Consider the following 17,501-nt stretch of genomic DNA (forward strand, 5'->3'; position numbering starts at 1 on the left):
CAGCTTTAAACATAAAGTTAATCACTCCATCTAGCCCTGAAAACCTCCAGCCCTGGACGGAATATGGCTTCAGCATAGCAGAGAATTGCACTGCAATGTGACACTTTAACATGGCAAATGAAAAAACACCTTCCCCTGTTGAAGTCTCGAGAGAAGGAAGACTGAATATAATTGTCTACCACTGTCTTTGCTTAGATCAAGTGCAACAAGTACAGAATGTAGCAGTAAAACAATCACCGTGGGACGGCAATCCTTCTCTCTCTAGAGGGCTCTGACCTTCTTAACGTCTGGGTTAGATCCCCTGGGTATGCAAAGGGGTTTGATGAGTGGTGGCCAACATGTGGCTCTTCAATAACTTTTATGAAGACCCTATGCCAGAACTAGCCACTAGTAATACTTAACTAGTGGCAGAGCTGCGCTGGCAGGCACTGCCGGTAATCCCAATTTGTGTAGTACTGAGCTGTCAGAAGGTTCTGAAATCTACATTTCAGGTTTGCCCTGGTGCACCCACCCCCATCCATGAATCTAGAGGAACTCCTAGAAAGCCACTGACATCTTCTGCTAGTGACCTATGTCTGGAACTGCCCCAGCCTTGTGCCTCCCCATAGTATACGGGGGACTCTTGTCAAGATGGCTATATCAGCCTTGGCCATTAACGACTGCTCTGACTTTGCTGAGCAGTGGGAGTTGGACATAGGAATCTGTGCAACAGCAGACACACCAGCACGATCCACATATTGAAGGATGAAGCAGTCCTCAACAGCCCGTTGAGGAAACATCATAGGCTGCTTTGTTTCAGCCATTAAATGGATTAAGGTGACTTTCAACTTGAGGAAAGAAGCTGCTGCTGGGAAGAGTTCTGAAGAAGAATTCTCCAATGCCTTGAATGGACCTAGATGCTGCCATCCCAATAGCTTTCTTTCCTAACATGGAGACTTGGGCAGTTATGACAATAATCCTTAAAGAAAATGTGTTGGAAAATAACCAGTTAACACTAAGAGATGAGAGGTAGCACTGGGATAAGAAGTTCTCGATTGAGTTCTCCTTGGTGCCTGTGTGGCTGCAGGGTGGGCAGAACACTTGCTAAAGGAAAGGATGGGATTGCACTGATAATATTGCTCCTTCCTACCTTGAGCCCTTGAGAGTGATGTTGCACACCTACTATGGGGGTTGCCAGCATCAATGTGGAACAAACTCCCCTGACAGCCCCAGAGTCACACTGGGAGAAAGGGAAGGGAGAAGAGAAACGTTCACACCAGCAGACATCGGCACTATAGGAGAGAGAAGTCATTTTCCCTTCTCCTCTCTATCTCAAATGAGGTGTCATCTGGCCTGTGCTCGCTCTCTGTGAATTGCCTTTCACCAAAGCAGAATAAATCGTTCATGCAAACCTGAAAAGCAATTTCTGCATCATTCATATTGTGGAAATTTTTCTGTAGAACTATTAAAGAGAGATTTGGAGCTGGTTTAGTATGAAAAATCAGATTTTTAATCAAACAAACTCTTCCACAGAAAATATCCCCTTATGTATATAATTACGTGTGGTGTGTGATTTTGTCTGTACGTGTGTAGAGAAAAAAAAAGGCACTCCCTCAAAACTAAGATCATGGGTTTGGGTTCAATATCCTCTATTTTTCTTAATCCAAAATGGAACGTTATATTAAGGGAAAAAAAGGATTCTTAACTAGTATAGTCTGACATGTATTGTTTGAAAGAAACCCATCAGAAAATGTGTTTTGCTCAGTTACCTGAATTCTCCAGATCTTTATAGGCTTCTGTCCAGGTCTTGGCCATGTTGGCTAGCGTGTACTCCATGATCTGGATGTCGGTGATGGGGCAGTTGCACTGCGGGAACTCCTCGGCACACTGGCAGCCACACTGGCTGTTCCGGCAGATGTACTCCCCCTCGCCATTGCACATGATGTAACTCAAGGCAGATTGGACAAACTTCTCCTGTAAATACTGCGGGAAGATGATCTGGAGACCTGGCAGAAAAACAAGAGGCACGGATATGAAAAAATAAATAAACAGTCATTTCAGGTACCTGTTCATCTTTTCAAAACCTGTTTCATTAACAGCTTAGGAAAGTGATGCTGAGGAATTAAAAGCTGCTGGGACGTTTCTCTCGGAGCTGTCGTGAGTAAGGTGGGGTACAAATTGCCTCCAGTGCAAGCAGTGAGTTAGCTGAGAGAAGAGCCCATCTGCTCTACAAGAGAAGGCTGACAAGTAACTTCCCCCTCCCCAACACCCAGCGTACCCCCTTCATCCCAGTCCTGGATCCCAGTCCAGTACAAAGCATCTGAATGCAAAGCCCCCCTGTTCTCAGGTGTGGGATTTTTTTCTGTACTTTGCAAGCAAGTGGTAGTTCAGAAGCGATGAGCATTGTACTGTTCTGACCTGTTTTCAGAGAGACTAAATAGGTTTGGTACCACAGAAGCAAGGAAACCACACACTGAAAGAGAAAAGAAAAAAGGAAGGAAAACAGAAGAAAGGAAAATAATACAAGTGGGGATTTATAAGGGACCCTTGCAGAGTTAAGTGCCCAGCTCCAGCAGGATAAATACAGGAGCAGGGTACCTGAGCCTTTTCAGCTCGCTCCCTGCTAGGAAGGCAACTTGCCAAATCCTATAAAAGTGCAAATGGATTTAGTGCCAATGATTTCAGCGGTGCTCTGAAGATTTGCATTAGCCAAGAGATCTATCCCCATGTCCCCTCCTCCATCGCGAGTGCTTGCGTGCCCATCCGTCTGTGCAGGCAGCAGCGTAGGTGTGCGCTTGCTCAGGTTCCAGAGGACACGATAACGGTTTAAGTGTTTGCCTGGTGTACAGCATACGTGTTTTTCCATCCTCTTCTTCTCCAGCCCCATCTCTGGGCTCCCTACAGATGTCCCTGAGGATTCACAGCTGTTTCTTTCTACCTGGTGAGTCCTGCTTGTCAGACTCGGTCAACATCTGCGGTGCAGGAGGCAGAGCCGACAGTAACTCTGAGCGAGGGTTTCACGGGAAGCCTGGACGGCTTCGCTTTCCTTGTAAAAGGCTCGGGGATGGCAGAGCAGCAGATAAAGGATTTTATGGCTGGAACAGCAGCACTGAACTCCAGTGTAATGAAGGCACGCGGGTCAATTACCCATCTGTTTGTGTTTCTGTTGCACTGAATTACTATATCCGCAGCTGACAGCTCATTGGAGTGGAATGAAAATAAGACAATAATTCAGAGGATGAGAGCACCCAGGAAGGGCAGGAAGGGCTGTGACTCCTTTCAGGAGTTCAGGCCCATCTCTGTGATGGGTCATGTTCACCTCAGACAAGAGAAAAGTGGTGGCCAGTGCCCCAGGGACCCCCAGGACCCTTTTGCTTTTGGTTCCACAGAGACACCTCAGCCTTGACAATGTCCCTTGGGTAGACCACGTCTGGGGGTGTCAGGAGGGTGTTGGAGGCACAGGAACCCTGTCTCCTCTCCCCTCCTGCTATCACCAGGGCACCATGCCTGGTGGCAATGAGCTGCCCCCTTGTCTGACCGAATTTGCAGCCGAGCGTGGAGCAGCGGCAGCTGCTGGGCAGGATGGACACAGAGCAACCTTCAGCTGGAGAAGACATTAGTGCCACTCACACAGGGAAGGATTTCAGACTCTGCATTTGGAGGCACTGTGTCTGCATAGATCCTGCTGCCTTTTCCCCAGTGCTGTTGCAGGGAAGGGAGGGAACACACAAAGAGCCGAGCACAGTCTGCAGCGTCCCTGCGAGCTCCTCACAACTAGTCTAACGGGGATCAGCACTGTAAGGTCCCTTTGGTCGTTCCTGAGATGTTTCTCAATAAGCAGCTTTCTTCCTGTTGTCTTCAGGAAAGACTGAAGTTCAGTCTCTTTTAGGAATTTATCTGAAGCAACACCACAGAGAAATGGTCCCTTTTCAGACCTTCACACTGACGTTAGGGATGGTCTCACCTGCCTGGCTCCAAGACTTCCTTTGAGGATGGAAAGAAAATGAAGAGCTGTTGGAGAACTGAGAACTACAAAAGAAGCCTGGAGCCCCTGAAGGCTGCTGCACTCACCAAGCCTGCAGGCTCCCAGGAGAGGGGAGCTGGGTTTCTTGATGGGCATTGACCCTGTTTGTTCATGGTCCAAGTCCCATGAACAAATCTTTCCACTCTTTGCTTCATGGAGGAGCAACCTGCCCTGGTTGCTCCTCCAGCCTTTGAATATGAGGCCCAAATGCCCACAGGCTCTTCAGCTCAACATATTTTTCTTTTTGAATTTTAACTTGCATAACAGCACCGACATGCTCTCTGGTCCCAGCAACAAATGATACTGGCTTTGGAGATTTTTTTTTTTCTGGAAGGAAAAGGAGTGAAAAAAAAGCAACTAAAGTTTAGAGAAAGCCCTTCCCATTGCAAGGGATGTCAATTGTGTATCTCAGCACATGCAGAAACATGGGTACCCCCTAATCTCCAAAATAGAACATGGTCCCATCCTGCAGAGTGCCTCATGTGGGTACTTGCTTTTTGTCCATAAAACTCACAGATTCTAAAAACACATTTCCAGGATAAGCTTCTCTTGTAAGAAATAGTCTCATGTTTAAGAGGCAATCAGATTCCCTGTACACTTAGCACCAATTCAACAAAACACTTACATAAACACTTCACTTTAATCAGGTAAGCAGTTCTGCTGGAATCCATGCAGTTAATTGTAGCATTTAACAAGCAGCATGTATTCAAATGTGTGCTTAGACCAGGAACACAAGTGACACACAAATCCAGCTACTCATCGACACGCGAGTGTGCATACACCAAAAGCAAAGCCCCAGCTTCAAAACTGCAAACATGCTCTAGGGATCATGTGTCACTCAGATCTTCCTGCCAGGAATTTCCTTGTGGAAGAAAAATGAGTTTTAGGGCTACTGAAATACAACTATGTCTGCTTTCACATTTGTACTTCGAGACATACAGATACGTGTGTGTATATATATTCATACGTATAAATATCCACACATTTGACATCATACCCAGACAAGGGGCAGTTCATATAAATATTTTTGGCTTTTGTATTGAGCATCCTTGTGACCAGATCTTATAAAAATATTTCACAAGCACTAAGCTAGTAGCATCTCACTCAGTCCTGGTACCCTCCTCCATCATCCTTGTGTAGTTCCGTACCATGCCCTGTGACTAAATATTGCTGAAATTGAGTTGAGGCTGTCAGTAAAGCACAGGTGTGATTAATAATTTTTAAGGTAATCTTTACAAACATGAGATGGTAAGAAGGCCAAACTGGTTGAGACCACTGCTCTGGGTGCTTCTGTTGCCACCTTTAAAGCAGGAAAGCTTTAAGTCCCGAGGACTGAAACAGCACAGCAGCCCCACAGAGCAGCTTGCAGCTGGCCGTGCCAGCTGGGAAAGCCCTGCTGCCAGCCACAGCCTTCAGAAAACATCCCAAGATGCTGTTTGATTCTCTAAGAATTTGCTCTGAATATTGCAAACACAAATTTTTTTTTTTTTTTTAAATCTTTCAGTGTTGTCTACTGATAAGGCAACCTAATGTTAGCAGCCAAGCAGGGGGGGCAACCTGGTCTTAAAGACTGCGATACTGGCCATTGTCATGGGTGAACACCTCAACTGAAGCCAGGCTGTGCAAGGAATGGGTTCACCCTCCACAGCAGCCTCGGTAGCTGACAACACATGCAGGAGGTAAGTTTGCTGGTGACGAGTGTTAGGGAGAGTGTCTTATTTTTGAAGGTAACTTATTGATGAGAAGGAGGAATTCTGCCACTCTGCAAAGAATGAAGTTCCTCTTTAAAAATTAAGAGCAGCATAGATTCGGTGTAGGTTTGTCTTAGATAACTACAGGCAGAATATGAAATGTCTGACACAGGAACGTGTCCTTAATTCACCTAGAAAAACTATTAGAGAGATGTTTGGCTTTGGACTGTATATAAAAGGCTTCCTGCATTAAAAGAGGTAAATTTCCCTAGCTCTAAATTAGAGCTATTTGAAACATTTTCCACAGAAGAGTTCTCTGTTGAAAATGCAGTTTCATTGAAGCATTTTGTGAGAGCATGTTGACTCCAAAAGCACTTTTGACAGGGAAAGGTCTAAATGTATTTTTCATACTTCCTCATTTTGGTTCGCTGAAGAGCTGAAATGTTTTGCGTTGTCATTAATGTTCTGCCCATCTTGGCAAAGACTTTAATATTATTGTAATGTAAATTTTAATATTCTATTACTGTATTTGACGTAACAAGCTACCTAATACACAATGTTTCATGTTTAATTTTGCAATGTTTAGAACAGCACAGAAGGATTTTACCTTATTGAAAGAGTGCCATGTTGCAATATTGACACATATTGTCACGCTGTCCCGGAGGATGTGTCTCTGGAATTTTAATTTCCCAAAACTTTTAAAAATGTTGCTTTTTTTCCACTCAAATTTTCAAATTTCAGCCTAGAACGCTTTTCCAGGGAACACAAATTCCTGTTTCCCACCAGACAGCTGTAGAGCTGTCAGCATCTTCCCCTCCCATGCTCTGGTTTACCCCTTTTCCAGGCAGCTTGTGCATCAGCCACATGGGAGGCGGAGGCAGGTGAAGGGACGGTTTTGTGCTGGTGGCAGGGACAGGACGATATGAAGTGCAAATAAGTGCAGTCACCTTTGGGATCCTTTCCCACAACAGGATTCCCCCGGTCCCATGAGGGGGAAACTGTGTCACCACACAGCCCTCCCCATGCACAGGACAGGGAACCTGCCCCCAGGTAGTGCTAGAGAAAAGGGAAACCTTCGAAGCTATGGGATAAATGTACCTGTATGTCTTCCCCAGTGCAGGCATCTGACACAGATGTACGTGCATGCTGGGTCCACATGGATGCTGGTGTGTAAGTTAATGATCCTTTTCTGTCTGTGCAACCATAGGTGCAGAACCAGACACTCTGCACTGCGCAGGCATCCAGGTCCTCCCCCAGATCTCCAGGCTGGCTGACCTTCCCGAACCCTGCACACAGGCGTGAAGGGAGCTTAGCTCTGGGTCTGGCCATTGCCTTTCCTCTAGGGCACGTCTTTGAAACCACCACTCTCAGGGCTGGGCGGCAGCAAGCGAGTTCAGAAACAGACATTCTCCCTGTCACGAAGATGCTGCTCTTTTATTGAGCCAGCCTCGGAGCCGGAGTGACATGAAGGTAGTAACATGGATTTCTGTCAACAGCTCATGCTCGGCTGCTAATCAGATCAGAGAAGACTCGGTCACGATCCATTACCTGCAGCCCTGTGACTAATTCCTAATGAGGCCTCTCAGAGCAGAGGAAGGATCCTGGGTAATTATCCGAAGAACCGCACTCCAGATTTGGCAGAAAACACTGAGGTGTAGCTTTAAAGGTCATTTTGTCCTATTAGGAAGAACTCTTCCCTTCCTCCCTTCCCTCCCTGTCTCCCTTGGCTTGACCCTGGCTTCTCTCTGCACTGGGTTATGCCACAAAGCTCCATGAAACCCATGTCTGGCTGACCCCTGAGGTCCTCTGTCTGCTCCCATCAGAAATCACAGCCTCATCCACCTTACAGCCCTTCTCTCTCCTAAATTTTCCCTCTTCTTCCGCCTCTTTCCCCCTCCCAGGCATCTTGCTTTTTCTCTTCTCTCGCAGGATCAGATAACCAGGAGATCTATCGATTTACCTACTTAGCACTTTGCCTATAAACCGAGCTGTCTGCTTATTTAGCTGCTTACCTAGTTATCTGATGTGTCATCCTTGGGTTTTCATTACCAGCCGCCATCATCACAGTATATAAAAAGCCTCAAATTGTTTATTGTTAATTAGGTAAGAACCAGAACTCAGTGATTTGGATAATCACCGGAATAGTGAGAACAACCTGCCTATTATTTTTAAAGGCAAATAATAACAACAATAATAATAATATATCTGCAACGTGACTCAGTAAATGAAACCCACTTTCTGTGAAACCAAGATTAAAACAGCCCTTGCCAAATTATACTCAAAGTGGAAGATGTAATGTAGCCCATTCATCTGAAAAATTAAAATTTGTGCAAGTACAAGGTTTCCAGAAATAAAACCATCTGGGCAAATGAGCAATTAAATCCCACATTTCCTTATATTCTCAAAAACTTGGGAATAACCCTAGTAAATTACACGCCCAGTGAATTTTCTCCTTCTACTGAAGTTGACTTCTTGCTAACCAGCATGTATTTATTTATTAATTCAGTCATTACCTCTTATCTGTTGACTTCTGAGCTAGTTTCTCAACTGGGATTGAAGCCATGGCTTCTAGCATCCAAATACAACCTCTATGACTTTTCCCAAAGATTACGGTCATTAGAGAGTCCCAGAAGCTGATCTGCAAATCTTACACAAATCAGCAATTTGGGAGGCACAGAGACGTGGACAGAATGCCCCATCAATGTTAACAGAAAAGGTCACATTTATTTACATCAATGTATGTATCATACACAGAAGTCCATCAAAATTCAATGATGGGGGCACCCAGACACTTTACGTGGGTCCAGTCTTCCAGTCTGCAGTTCCTCGTGCCTTTAGTTCAGTCCCTGTCAAGCCCTGTCTCTGCTGTGCTGAGCATCACACGAAGCCACCAGAAGCCATTGGTCCCGCTTCAGGGATATTACAGCAAAGAAGATGATCACAGCAAATAGAGGAAGGGAAAAGGCTAGAAAAAAGGCCACCAGTCTCTCATTTCATCCACCCACTCCATGCCCTGTATGACCATCTCCCCCATTCCCTTGCCCTACCTTGCAGGTGGAGTTTGCTCTCAGTGCTTTGCAGAAGGACAGAACTCACAGAGTCCAGATTGTCGTAGCTGTTACAGCCCAAGGGGCCAGTCCGAGTTTCTGTTACCTGTGGAGGATGTAGAAAAGAGAAAGTGTTCCCTTTGATTGCAGCATCACATCTTCCCCAGGCAGGTTCAGACCTTGTAATATAATGACCCCTTACACCAGCTGATACAATCCAAAATGCATCTTCCCTAACTGGGAAAACATGCCCCGCACTGGATAGACACGGCTAATGCTTGGCACACTCACAAGCTGAAAAACCAGAGTGAACTGTATCTGCTTTCTTTATGGTACTGCCTGTTATTCTGGGCTTGGCAATGAGGTCCTGCAGATTGATGTTTCTCATAGAGGATCTCCATTGGAGAACATCAGAAGCCAGTAGAGGAATTATTCCCTGGCTTCTCTTACTGGAAAGCAAGATGCAGAGATGGATTGCCAGCCCACCATGGTGCCTAGTGCTCCCACAGCATATGTGCACACTGTGCTTGTGCTGAGGATAGAAGGAGGCACAGATGACCTGCAGAGCTGTTGCTGTGGTGGTTGCTGTTGGTTTCCAGCCATGGAGGAGAGCTGCCCTTCCTGAATTCACAAAGGGTGATTATCTGCTGTCACTGTTGCAGTATCTCAATTCGATTTCCCATCCAGGAGGGAACAGACTCAGCCATGAGACACCACAGAACAATAACAAGACCTGAAACCTTTCAGAAATGGCTAACAATGACAACTCCATCTACATCACCTTCCCTGGAGTGAACTCTGCAACAATAAAATCCCTCCCCAGCATAGGATGATTGCTTTCAGAGAAGGCAGCCTTTGTCTGCAGAGCCATTTTCCCTATTTTGTGTGCTCTGAGCAGCTCTCCTTCTTTCCTGCTGCAGCCCCCAAGCTGTCTCTCAGTCCGCTTCATTCCAGATGCCTCAGTAATGCCACACTGAGTTTTTCACCTTTTCTTGTAGGAAATTCATCTGAGAGATGTTTAGCAGCCTTACACCCACAAGAGGAAAATACTTCTGGGGTTGCCCATTTCACAGACCTGCCTTTCCCTTCCAGCCTCCTGTGCTGATCTGGATTATCTCTTCCCTCTCTCCCAGAGGTCACTGCCACACATAGTGGAAGTCTCCTATCCTACATAACCATCAACTGAATGCCCACCTCCTTCCAGATATTACTGGCCCTGGGGAAATAAACTCTTTGGTAAGGTCCATAAGAGAACAATTTTACCCTGGGAAATCAGTACAGGAACAAAACAACTTGTAACCAAAAAAAGACATCACACTGGACCAGCAAAGTCCTGTCCCAAGTCCCTACAGTACCGGTATAGATACGTAATCTTCTTTCTCTTCCCAAGGCAAGATACAGTACCTTGATTGCTCCAGTAGAGATCTGGATCTCGTGGAGTCTCCTCATGGTGCCATCACGGTCTACAAAGTAGGAGGAAGCGAGCTGGTGCAATGCTTCAACGCTCTGGGTGGCGTTTCCCGACTTTCTGTCGAGGCGGCTTTTGTCCATGTACATGGTCAAGGCCTCCTCTCCTGCAGCAGAAAGAAAAGGAGATTTCAGCAAGGTCCAGGAAGCTGCTGTAGAGGGCCATTTTAACGTGAAGTCACATGTTGTACCTAAAGAAAGAAAAGCCCAGCACTTAAAGCACTCTCAAATGAGCCCACCCTTCCTCACCAGTACCAGAACCCCGGTGGTACATATGAGCCCCCTCTGTTCAGCCAGAAAGGCCAGGTCCACTCTTCTCACTCAGCTCCTCTGAATTGAGCAGAAAACACTTCGGACATTTATTAGCCAGCATGGCTTCACCACAACAGTTGGGAAGGACTCAGAGGATTTGTCCCACTCCAGGCACCCTTTTCTCTGTGGGCAGTGCCTCAGAGCGAGGCACAGGTGACCGGAGAAGGCAGAACTTCTATGCAGTTCTTTCTGAGCTGATTTCAGGAAGGACAAATGATGATTTAAGTTGCAAATAGGATGTAGGTGGGTCCAGAGGACAAACAAATGTTAGTCGGACCTCTTTAGCTTCCAGTGACCATGAAAAAGGATAAGGGTCTGGGGCTGGGTGAGGGAGTGCAATCAGAGGATATAGCAAATGAGAATGTTAAGTTAAACCAACCATCCTTTCTGCATTTTTTTTTCCTCTCCTAGAGTCTCACTCAGTGAACTTAGAGGAAGAGCAAAAAGTATTGTGCAGGGGACAACAGGTGATTTTGAGCCAGTAATCAGAGAACCTGGGAGTGAAGCAGTTAAGACCTGATAGCACCAAACATCCTAAACATTAGCAGAAACCTGAATCGAATAAACGATATGAAAAGGACGTGAAGATGAGAAATATTTACCCAAAAGTTCAATTTGTGATGTATGAGCCAGATTAAAATTCAGTTCATTCTGAACATAAGGCTAACATTATACGAGTAGAAGCCATCCTGCATTCTTAACATCTGAAGTTCTGATTTTAATAAGTGAAGAGAATAGACACCTAGGGTAGGAATGTGCAATTTCTGCATAGCTCTCTTAATGAGAAGAACGGTGCTTGTTCTGATTTGATAAATGAACCACTGATGAATACATTGCCTCTGGCAGTGATAGCATGGTCAAAAAAGCGCAACATCACTTTTCAGGCCAAGAAATATTTTGCTCTTCAGCATTTTTGCCTTTTTTTTAAAAAAAAAAAAAAAAAAAAAGAACAAGCATTTACTTTCCTTGAAAATTTGTGTTAGCTGAAACAGTCTGATTTGTCCAAATAATTTCTTCTATTGTACACATGCAGAAAACCCCACAGTAAGCCCTCCCCCTTCCTTTCCCTGGAAATTTTCCAGCTTTTATCTGGAAGCCTGAAAACAAACAAAAAATATTTGGCTGAAAATCAGATTATTTTTATTGGATTTCAGTTTTTCAAGTAATTGATACGTTGAGGATTGAGCATTTGGCTTCACGAGGAAAAAAATAGAAATTTTGGGTGGAAAGAACATACTTTTCATAAAAAAAAATTGATCGGTTGAAAACTTTTAATTGGCTTCACAGGAACAAAGTCGAGAAGCCCAGCATGTAAAACTTCCTCTTTTTAATATTTTGTTAAAAATAACATACTACCCTTTGACCACAATCAAAGTTGGAGCAGTAACAGTATCATCATTGTTACTTCTCACAAAAACACTTTCCCTGGAAAATGACGAGCTTTGATTTCCTTTGTCACCATTAACATCGTTACATGTTGAGCGGTGTGAGGAGACCTCAGCAGGGATGAAGGCTCTGTCCCATCAGGCTCTATCCACACAAACAGCAGAGAGACGGTTCCTGGACCAGAGGGTTTAAGACCCACATACATCTGATGAGACCCCACAGGTGTATACAACAAATGGCCAGCAAAGCACCAGCTAATAAAATGATTGTGATTAGTGTGAGAAACAGTGGTCACTGCACACCAGATGCCTGTCTGCTGTCAATGTATTTTCAGGTTTCATCTTTGAGGTGAGTTTTACAGGGGGATTTGAAAGAAGGTCAGACTGGGAATTTTCAGGAGGCAACTCCTTTGCCACGGAAAGGATGTCTGCATGGGAGTTAGCCAAGAAGCTTGGGGGAAGCCAGGCTGGATCAGCATGAAACTGTTGTGTTTTGAGCCAAAAGTTTTCTATCTCTCACGTAATGGAAGTATTTACCTGCATGGAGATGCAGCATCAGTAAATGAAGCTTTGCCTCTATTTCACAGGGAAGACCTAGAATAATTCTCGCCTTCGCTAGGATTCTCGGAGAAACCTGCAGGATCCAGGTATCAACTCTCCTTCAATTCCACTAGTAGTGGGAAAAAAATTACTTTTCTGGAAAAATATCATGTCTTCTTTTAATAGCCAAGGGGCAAAAGGACTTAAGGAGTGAAAATCAGGACTTTTCCAGTTCAGACCTGTTCATCTTAGTAGAGGAATAGTGAAACTGAAGATCCCTTGGACAGAGAGGAACTGGGAAGCGTGGGCTGAATTGTGTCAAGCAATAACACTGGCTTCAGATCACCAGGAGATCTACCACCAGCTTTCAGTTCCCAGACAACACAAAGCAGGCAATGAGCAGCTGAGACAGTAGCTAGACATCAGGCAGGAGAAACCTGTGCTCCAGGACAGTGGAGAGCAGTGATTTCCCCACAAAACCTGTCATTATTCCTCCCTAAAGTGTTTGGACCCCCTTCGTTGGGAGGGGGAGGAAGTAAAGCCCAACATAATTGATGCTTCTCTGGAGCGGCACATGCTGTCCCTAGGACTGAACAGTGCTAAATAATGTTGTTGGAAACCTATTCTGTGTACATGTGTGCAGACCTGGAAAAGAATTCTCCTGCTTTGCTTGTGTGCATGGCTTTTGCTTTACCTATTAAACTGTCTTTATCTCAACCACTGAGTTTTCTCACTTTTACCCTTCTGATTCTCTCCCCCGTCCCACCGGTGGAGGAGTGAGCAAGTGGCTGTGTGGGGCTTATTGTCAATGGGAGTTAAACCACAACAAACCCTTAGATCAAGAGAGGTTAATAGACTTTTGCTGTGTTATTAAGTCTTAATTTCTCATTTATTAAGCAGATGTTATGTTCAAAGCTGTCTTTCCTTCAGGGCTTTCCCTGCAAATTGGCTCGCAGCTTTGTGTGCTCCATCCCAGAGCAAGGATGCCCTCAAAATGACCCTTCACCAATCCCTCTGGCAGAACTAAACTGGAGCAGAGCTGGGTTTTTATTAGGCTCCAGGGGCACTCAGCTGCTCTGTAGGTTGAAGGGCATCAGAGATGTTCCTCAAGTGGCCAGGTGTGAAAATAGCTGTTGTATTCAGGGGGGCTGCTCTGATCCATCAGCCAGCCTCCTGGGGTCCATCCACCAGCCAGCACTGAAAAGCAAAACAATCTCCCGTGTGTTTGTCACTCGTTCGCAACCTAATAAGACATCAGGCTACCTTACAAACCACTGCAACCCCAGGCAGAATTCCTGCAACTTTTCTGAGGTCTTGTGAGAGCCAGGGTGCCAGGACAAGTCTGGTTTTATATCCCAGCGGTCTTGTTTAGCCCACAGACTGTGATTAGAGTGTGTCCTCCTTGCATAATGCATGCTCAGCTTCATCTGCATTTTCCCTGGGCCTGCCATTGCCAAGATAAATCCTTTTCTCCCCTCCCATTGCTCACATGCTCTGGGCTGATGGAGCATTTAGCACTCCTCTCCAACACCAGTTCTCGTTACAAGCCTCTGCATATTTAAAATTGTTGTGTTGTAAAATCAGGAGAAGAAACAAGCCCCTGTGAATAATTCACAACCTCACCCAGGCAAAATTAAAAATATATATTACCATCAAAAGTCGGTCTTATTTTGAATTTCCACAGATCTGAGTGGCAAGAAGAAAAAGTCGTGTCAATGGAAAGAAAAGTAAACCTATAAAAAAAATTTCTCAGCACTTTACTGGATGCTTACTTGGCTGGCTTGGGCTCTGTAAAATATGGAGCTGAAAAGTGATTTCCTCAATAAAAAGAAGTTTATGCAGGCTTTGTTAAGGCCTGATGCCTGCTCTCTCACATTTCTCACATTTCTTGCTGATGGTGTGGATGGTTTGAGTGCCTGGACTGGAAGAGCAGCCCAAGGTGCTTTGAAGGACATTTGCCACAGGAGAGGCCATTTGACTTCAGTGGAACCGCTCCAATTTACCTATCACCTGATTCGTGCATGAATCATATGCACACATCTCATCTCATCTACGTCTCATCCCAGTGCCTGCAGAATGCTTTGGGAACAAACAGATGGCCAGAAATTCCTCAAAGTTCACTACCAGCTTCACCATGTGGCAAGGCTGGAGGTCAGATATATTAGAAGAAGAAAAAGCAACAAACTCTGTTCTGAAATTAAGACTTTTACCACTGCAGAACCTCGCTTACAAATAGTAGTTCTCAGAAGAAGGGCATTGAAGTGCACACGGTAAAGAAGGGTAAAAACAATTGGCAGCAAATATCAAGAGGACCTGATGATATTCAGCCCTCCTGCTTTCAGTACTCAGTACTTGAAGTGTTCCTGCAGCACCAACAGCAGTGCATGCTCATGGGTTAGTTGGTCATTGGGTGGTGAGCAGTACCACTGTGTGTCACTCCTTTGTATGTATTACTACTATTATCATCATTATTATTATTATTTCCAATATTATTGTAGTTTAGCTATTAAATTGTTCTTTTCTCAACCCACAAGTGGCTTTTTTTCCTTCACCCCTTTAATTCTCTCCCTCCTCCCAGGGAGGGGTAAGGCTGAGCAAGCAGCTGTGTGTATAAACCTCTGACACCATCTGAGGATGGGACAGGCTTTGGCTGGGGGAGCTGCAGCCTGGCCTTAAGCTACCAGCCACCCTACAGCATGGCCAAGGTTTGCAGGTACTGGCCAGTGCTTTCACCACCCCACCACCGACACCCGCGTAAGAAAACAGCCCAGGTTGCCACCTACCTCCCAGGGTGGCAGAGATGAGGATGTGGGTGCCGTACTTTTTGATGATGGTATCAATGAACTGCTGCGTGGTGGGTCTCCTGCCCAGGAGGCGGATGCTCCTCTGAAACTCAGGCATCAGGGGCAGTGGGTTGTGGAGCAGGTCCCTCCGCTCGATGGCTGTGTTCCTCACCTTCCAACGGGCAAACTCCCTACGTGACAACACAGGAACACAACAGGGGTGAGGCTTTGAGTCCAGAGGGTCAGGGAGAGCCGCCGAGGGCAGGGAAGGGGGATGGTGAAGGGGACAATCCTGCTGGACACCCCCACATGGGTACACATGGGAGGCCACAAGCTAGACAGAAGGGGAGGAAGAGGAGAAGAGGAAAAGTGAGACGTTACTGCACAGTAACAACACACTCTGATGATCAGGGGCTGGGCTGATGAGCAGTCTGAGTCTCCAGAGATGTCTGGCGGAGGGCTGCATCTCCCTACAAAGAAAGCAAGCTTGTCCTTTCACCCTCACACACTTGGAGCTCTTAAACCCCTTCATAAAGCAGCAAATTCTGCTTTCTGTCAGCAAAAGAGCTCATCAGTTAGACAGACTGTAGATCTAGATCAGTTTGATCGTTACTATATCCCCATGTCCACAAGCCTTCCTGGCATGCTTTTGCAAAGCGAGGCTGAAGGAAACACCTTTTATCCAAACATCTTAGTCTTTCAACACCAAGAGTACAGCAAAAAATCGTTTTGAAAAAACAATACGCTTGATAAACCATCTAAAAGGATCAATTCAGACATAAGCAGAGGCCAGGATGAAGATGAACGTTTTGTTTGTTTTTCTTTCTTCTTTCTTAAAAACCTATAAAGTGGTTTTCAAATCCCTTCTTTTAAACTGATAGCAACTGGGAAAAAATAAAGTTAATGTTTGCAAAAGCAGCTCTTTATTGCAGGTATCCATTTTGAAATGACACAGAGAGAAATGCCTAGAGAAAACCTTGCACGCTTGCAATCTAAATATTGGGCCTCTGAAATACATCACCAGCTGAGCACCTAAAAAATGAGAAACCTATTAATGTCCTTTAAAAAACATTGAGCAAGGCCTTCTTAAAAGGAAAAGATACTATTTATAACTACTGTCCTACAACACATCTGCATCATCTTAATCTATCTCCAAGATAATAAAGACACAAACTTCTGACGCTTTTCATTCAGTTATTCCTGTAACTCAGGTTTAAGACAAAATTTTAATTTAAATAATAGGAATGACAATACCTGGCACTTACTGTCAATGTGTGTCAACCAGCACTGGCAAACCCACTTTGCTGGTAGAGAACCTGACATATAGGCACATTTAGGAGATGCTGTAAGTCAGTTGCCAAGCCAGGATCACAAACCAGATCTTTTATTCCCCAGGTTGAGTCTACACCCAGTCCACTTGATGTGTGTTAGGTTATTTTATTTAATGCAATTATGCATGTATTTATTTTGATTGCACCCCATCACAACACCCCAGGCTGCCTAACAGCAGTTGCATTCATTAAAATAGCAAAATGCCACTTTTTACTTCAAAATGTCTACTTACACCTGAGCTAATGCCCCTTCTGTATCTCCCAGGCTTACACAAGCCAAGTAAAACTGCCAAAACAAAACACCCCTCTTCCCATATCCCAAGAGCCATTAGTGTCAGATGTTGAAAACTGCAAAAACCACTGGTCTTTCCTAAAAAATCCTCTATCAAAATGCTAGAAAAAAACCCAAACCCATACGTCAGGATTTTAATACAAGGAGTGGAGAGAACACAGACCATTGTCTCTTAAATGTCTGCAGACAATGAGTACGTGACCAATGCCCATGTATTCACTGCATGGAGTAGAATATTGGGTTTTTACACTATTCTGGGACAGCAGAGAAAAAGTCCAGTACTTAGTAGCTGTGGAAGAGATATGTTTGGGGGTCCCACAGTTGATTTTAGTGATAGATAAAAACTTTAAAGGACAAATAGCTTCTCTCTGACAAACTGGATATTCCCACGTTTCTAACTAGCCAGCATAGGAAAAATGCCATCTGTGCTTCCTCTCCAAAGAGAATTATTATTTCCTGTAAAGCTCGAGCACACTTTTGCTCTCAGATTGCTGCTTCCTGCAAGCATTATCAATAAAGTCAGGAGGGGCTAGAGCCCTCCAGAGCCAGCACGGTTCCAGAAGGGGCTGGGGGAATGCTTCATGTTCCCTGACAAAGGACAGTGTTTGCTTTTGTTACTGTCAATTTATCTATTCCAAAGCAAAGACCAT

At 44.9% G+C, this 17,501-nt stretch overlaps 1 protein-coding gene across 1 annotated transcript in view; it reads right to left on the bottom strand.

Annotated features, from left to right (window-relative positions):
- Nucleotides 1-17,501, bottom strand: part of BRINP1 (bone morphogenetic protein/retinoic acid inducible neural-specific 1) — a 59,451-nt gene that overhangs the window by 11,843 nt on the left and 30,107 nt on the right. The window contains exons 2-5 of the mRNA XM_010084110.1: nucleotides 15,229-15,419; nucleotides 10,146-10,315; nucleotides 8,742-8,847; nucleotides 1,749-1,985 (exon numbers count right to left, since the gene is read on the bottom strand). Of these exons, the coding sequence (XP_010082412.1) occupies nucleotides 1,749-1,985; nucleotides 8,742-8,847; nucleotides 10,146-10,315; nucleotides 15,229-15,419 (704 nt within the window). The remainder of the gene's footprint in view (nucleotides 1-1,748; nucleotides 1,986-8,741; nucleotides 8,848-10,145; nucleotides 10,316-15,228; nucleotides 15,420-17,501) is intronic.

Source organism: Pterocles gutturalis, unplaced genomic scaffold (assembly GCF_000699245.1).
Source record: "Pterocles gutturalis isolate BGI_N339 unplaced genomic scaffold, ASM69924v1 scaffold20085, whole genome shotgun sequence".
In the NCBI taxonomy this organism is placed as follows: domain Eukaryota; kingdom Metazoa; phylum Chordata; class Aves; order Pterocliformes; family Pteroclidae; genus Pterocles; species Pterocles gutturalis.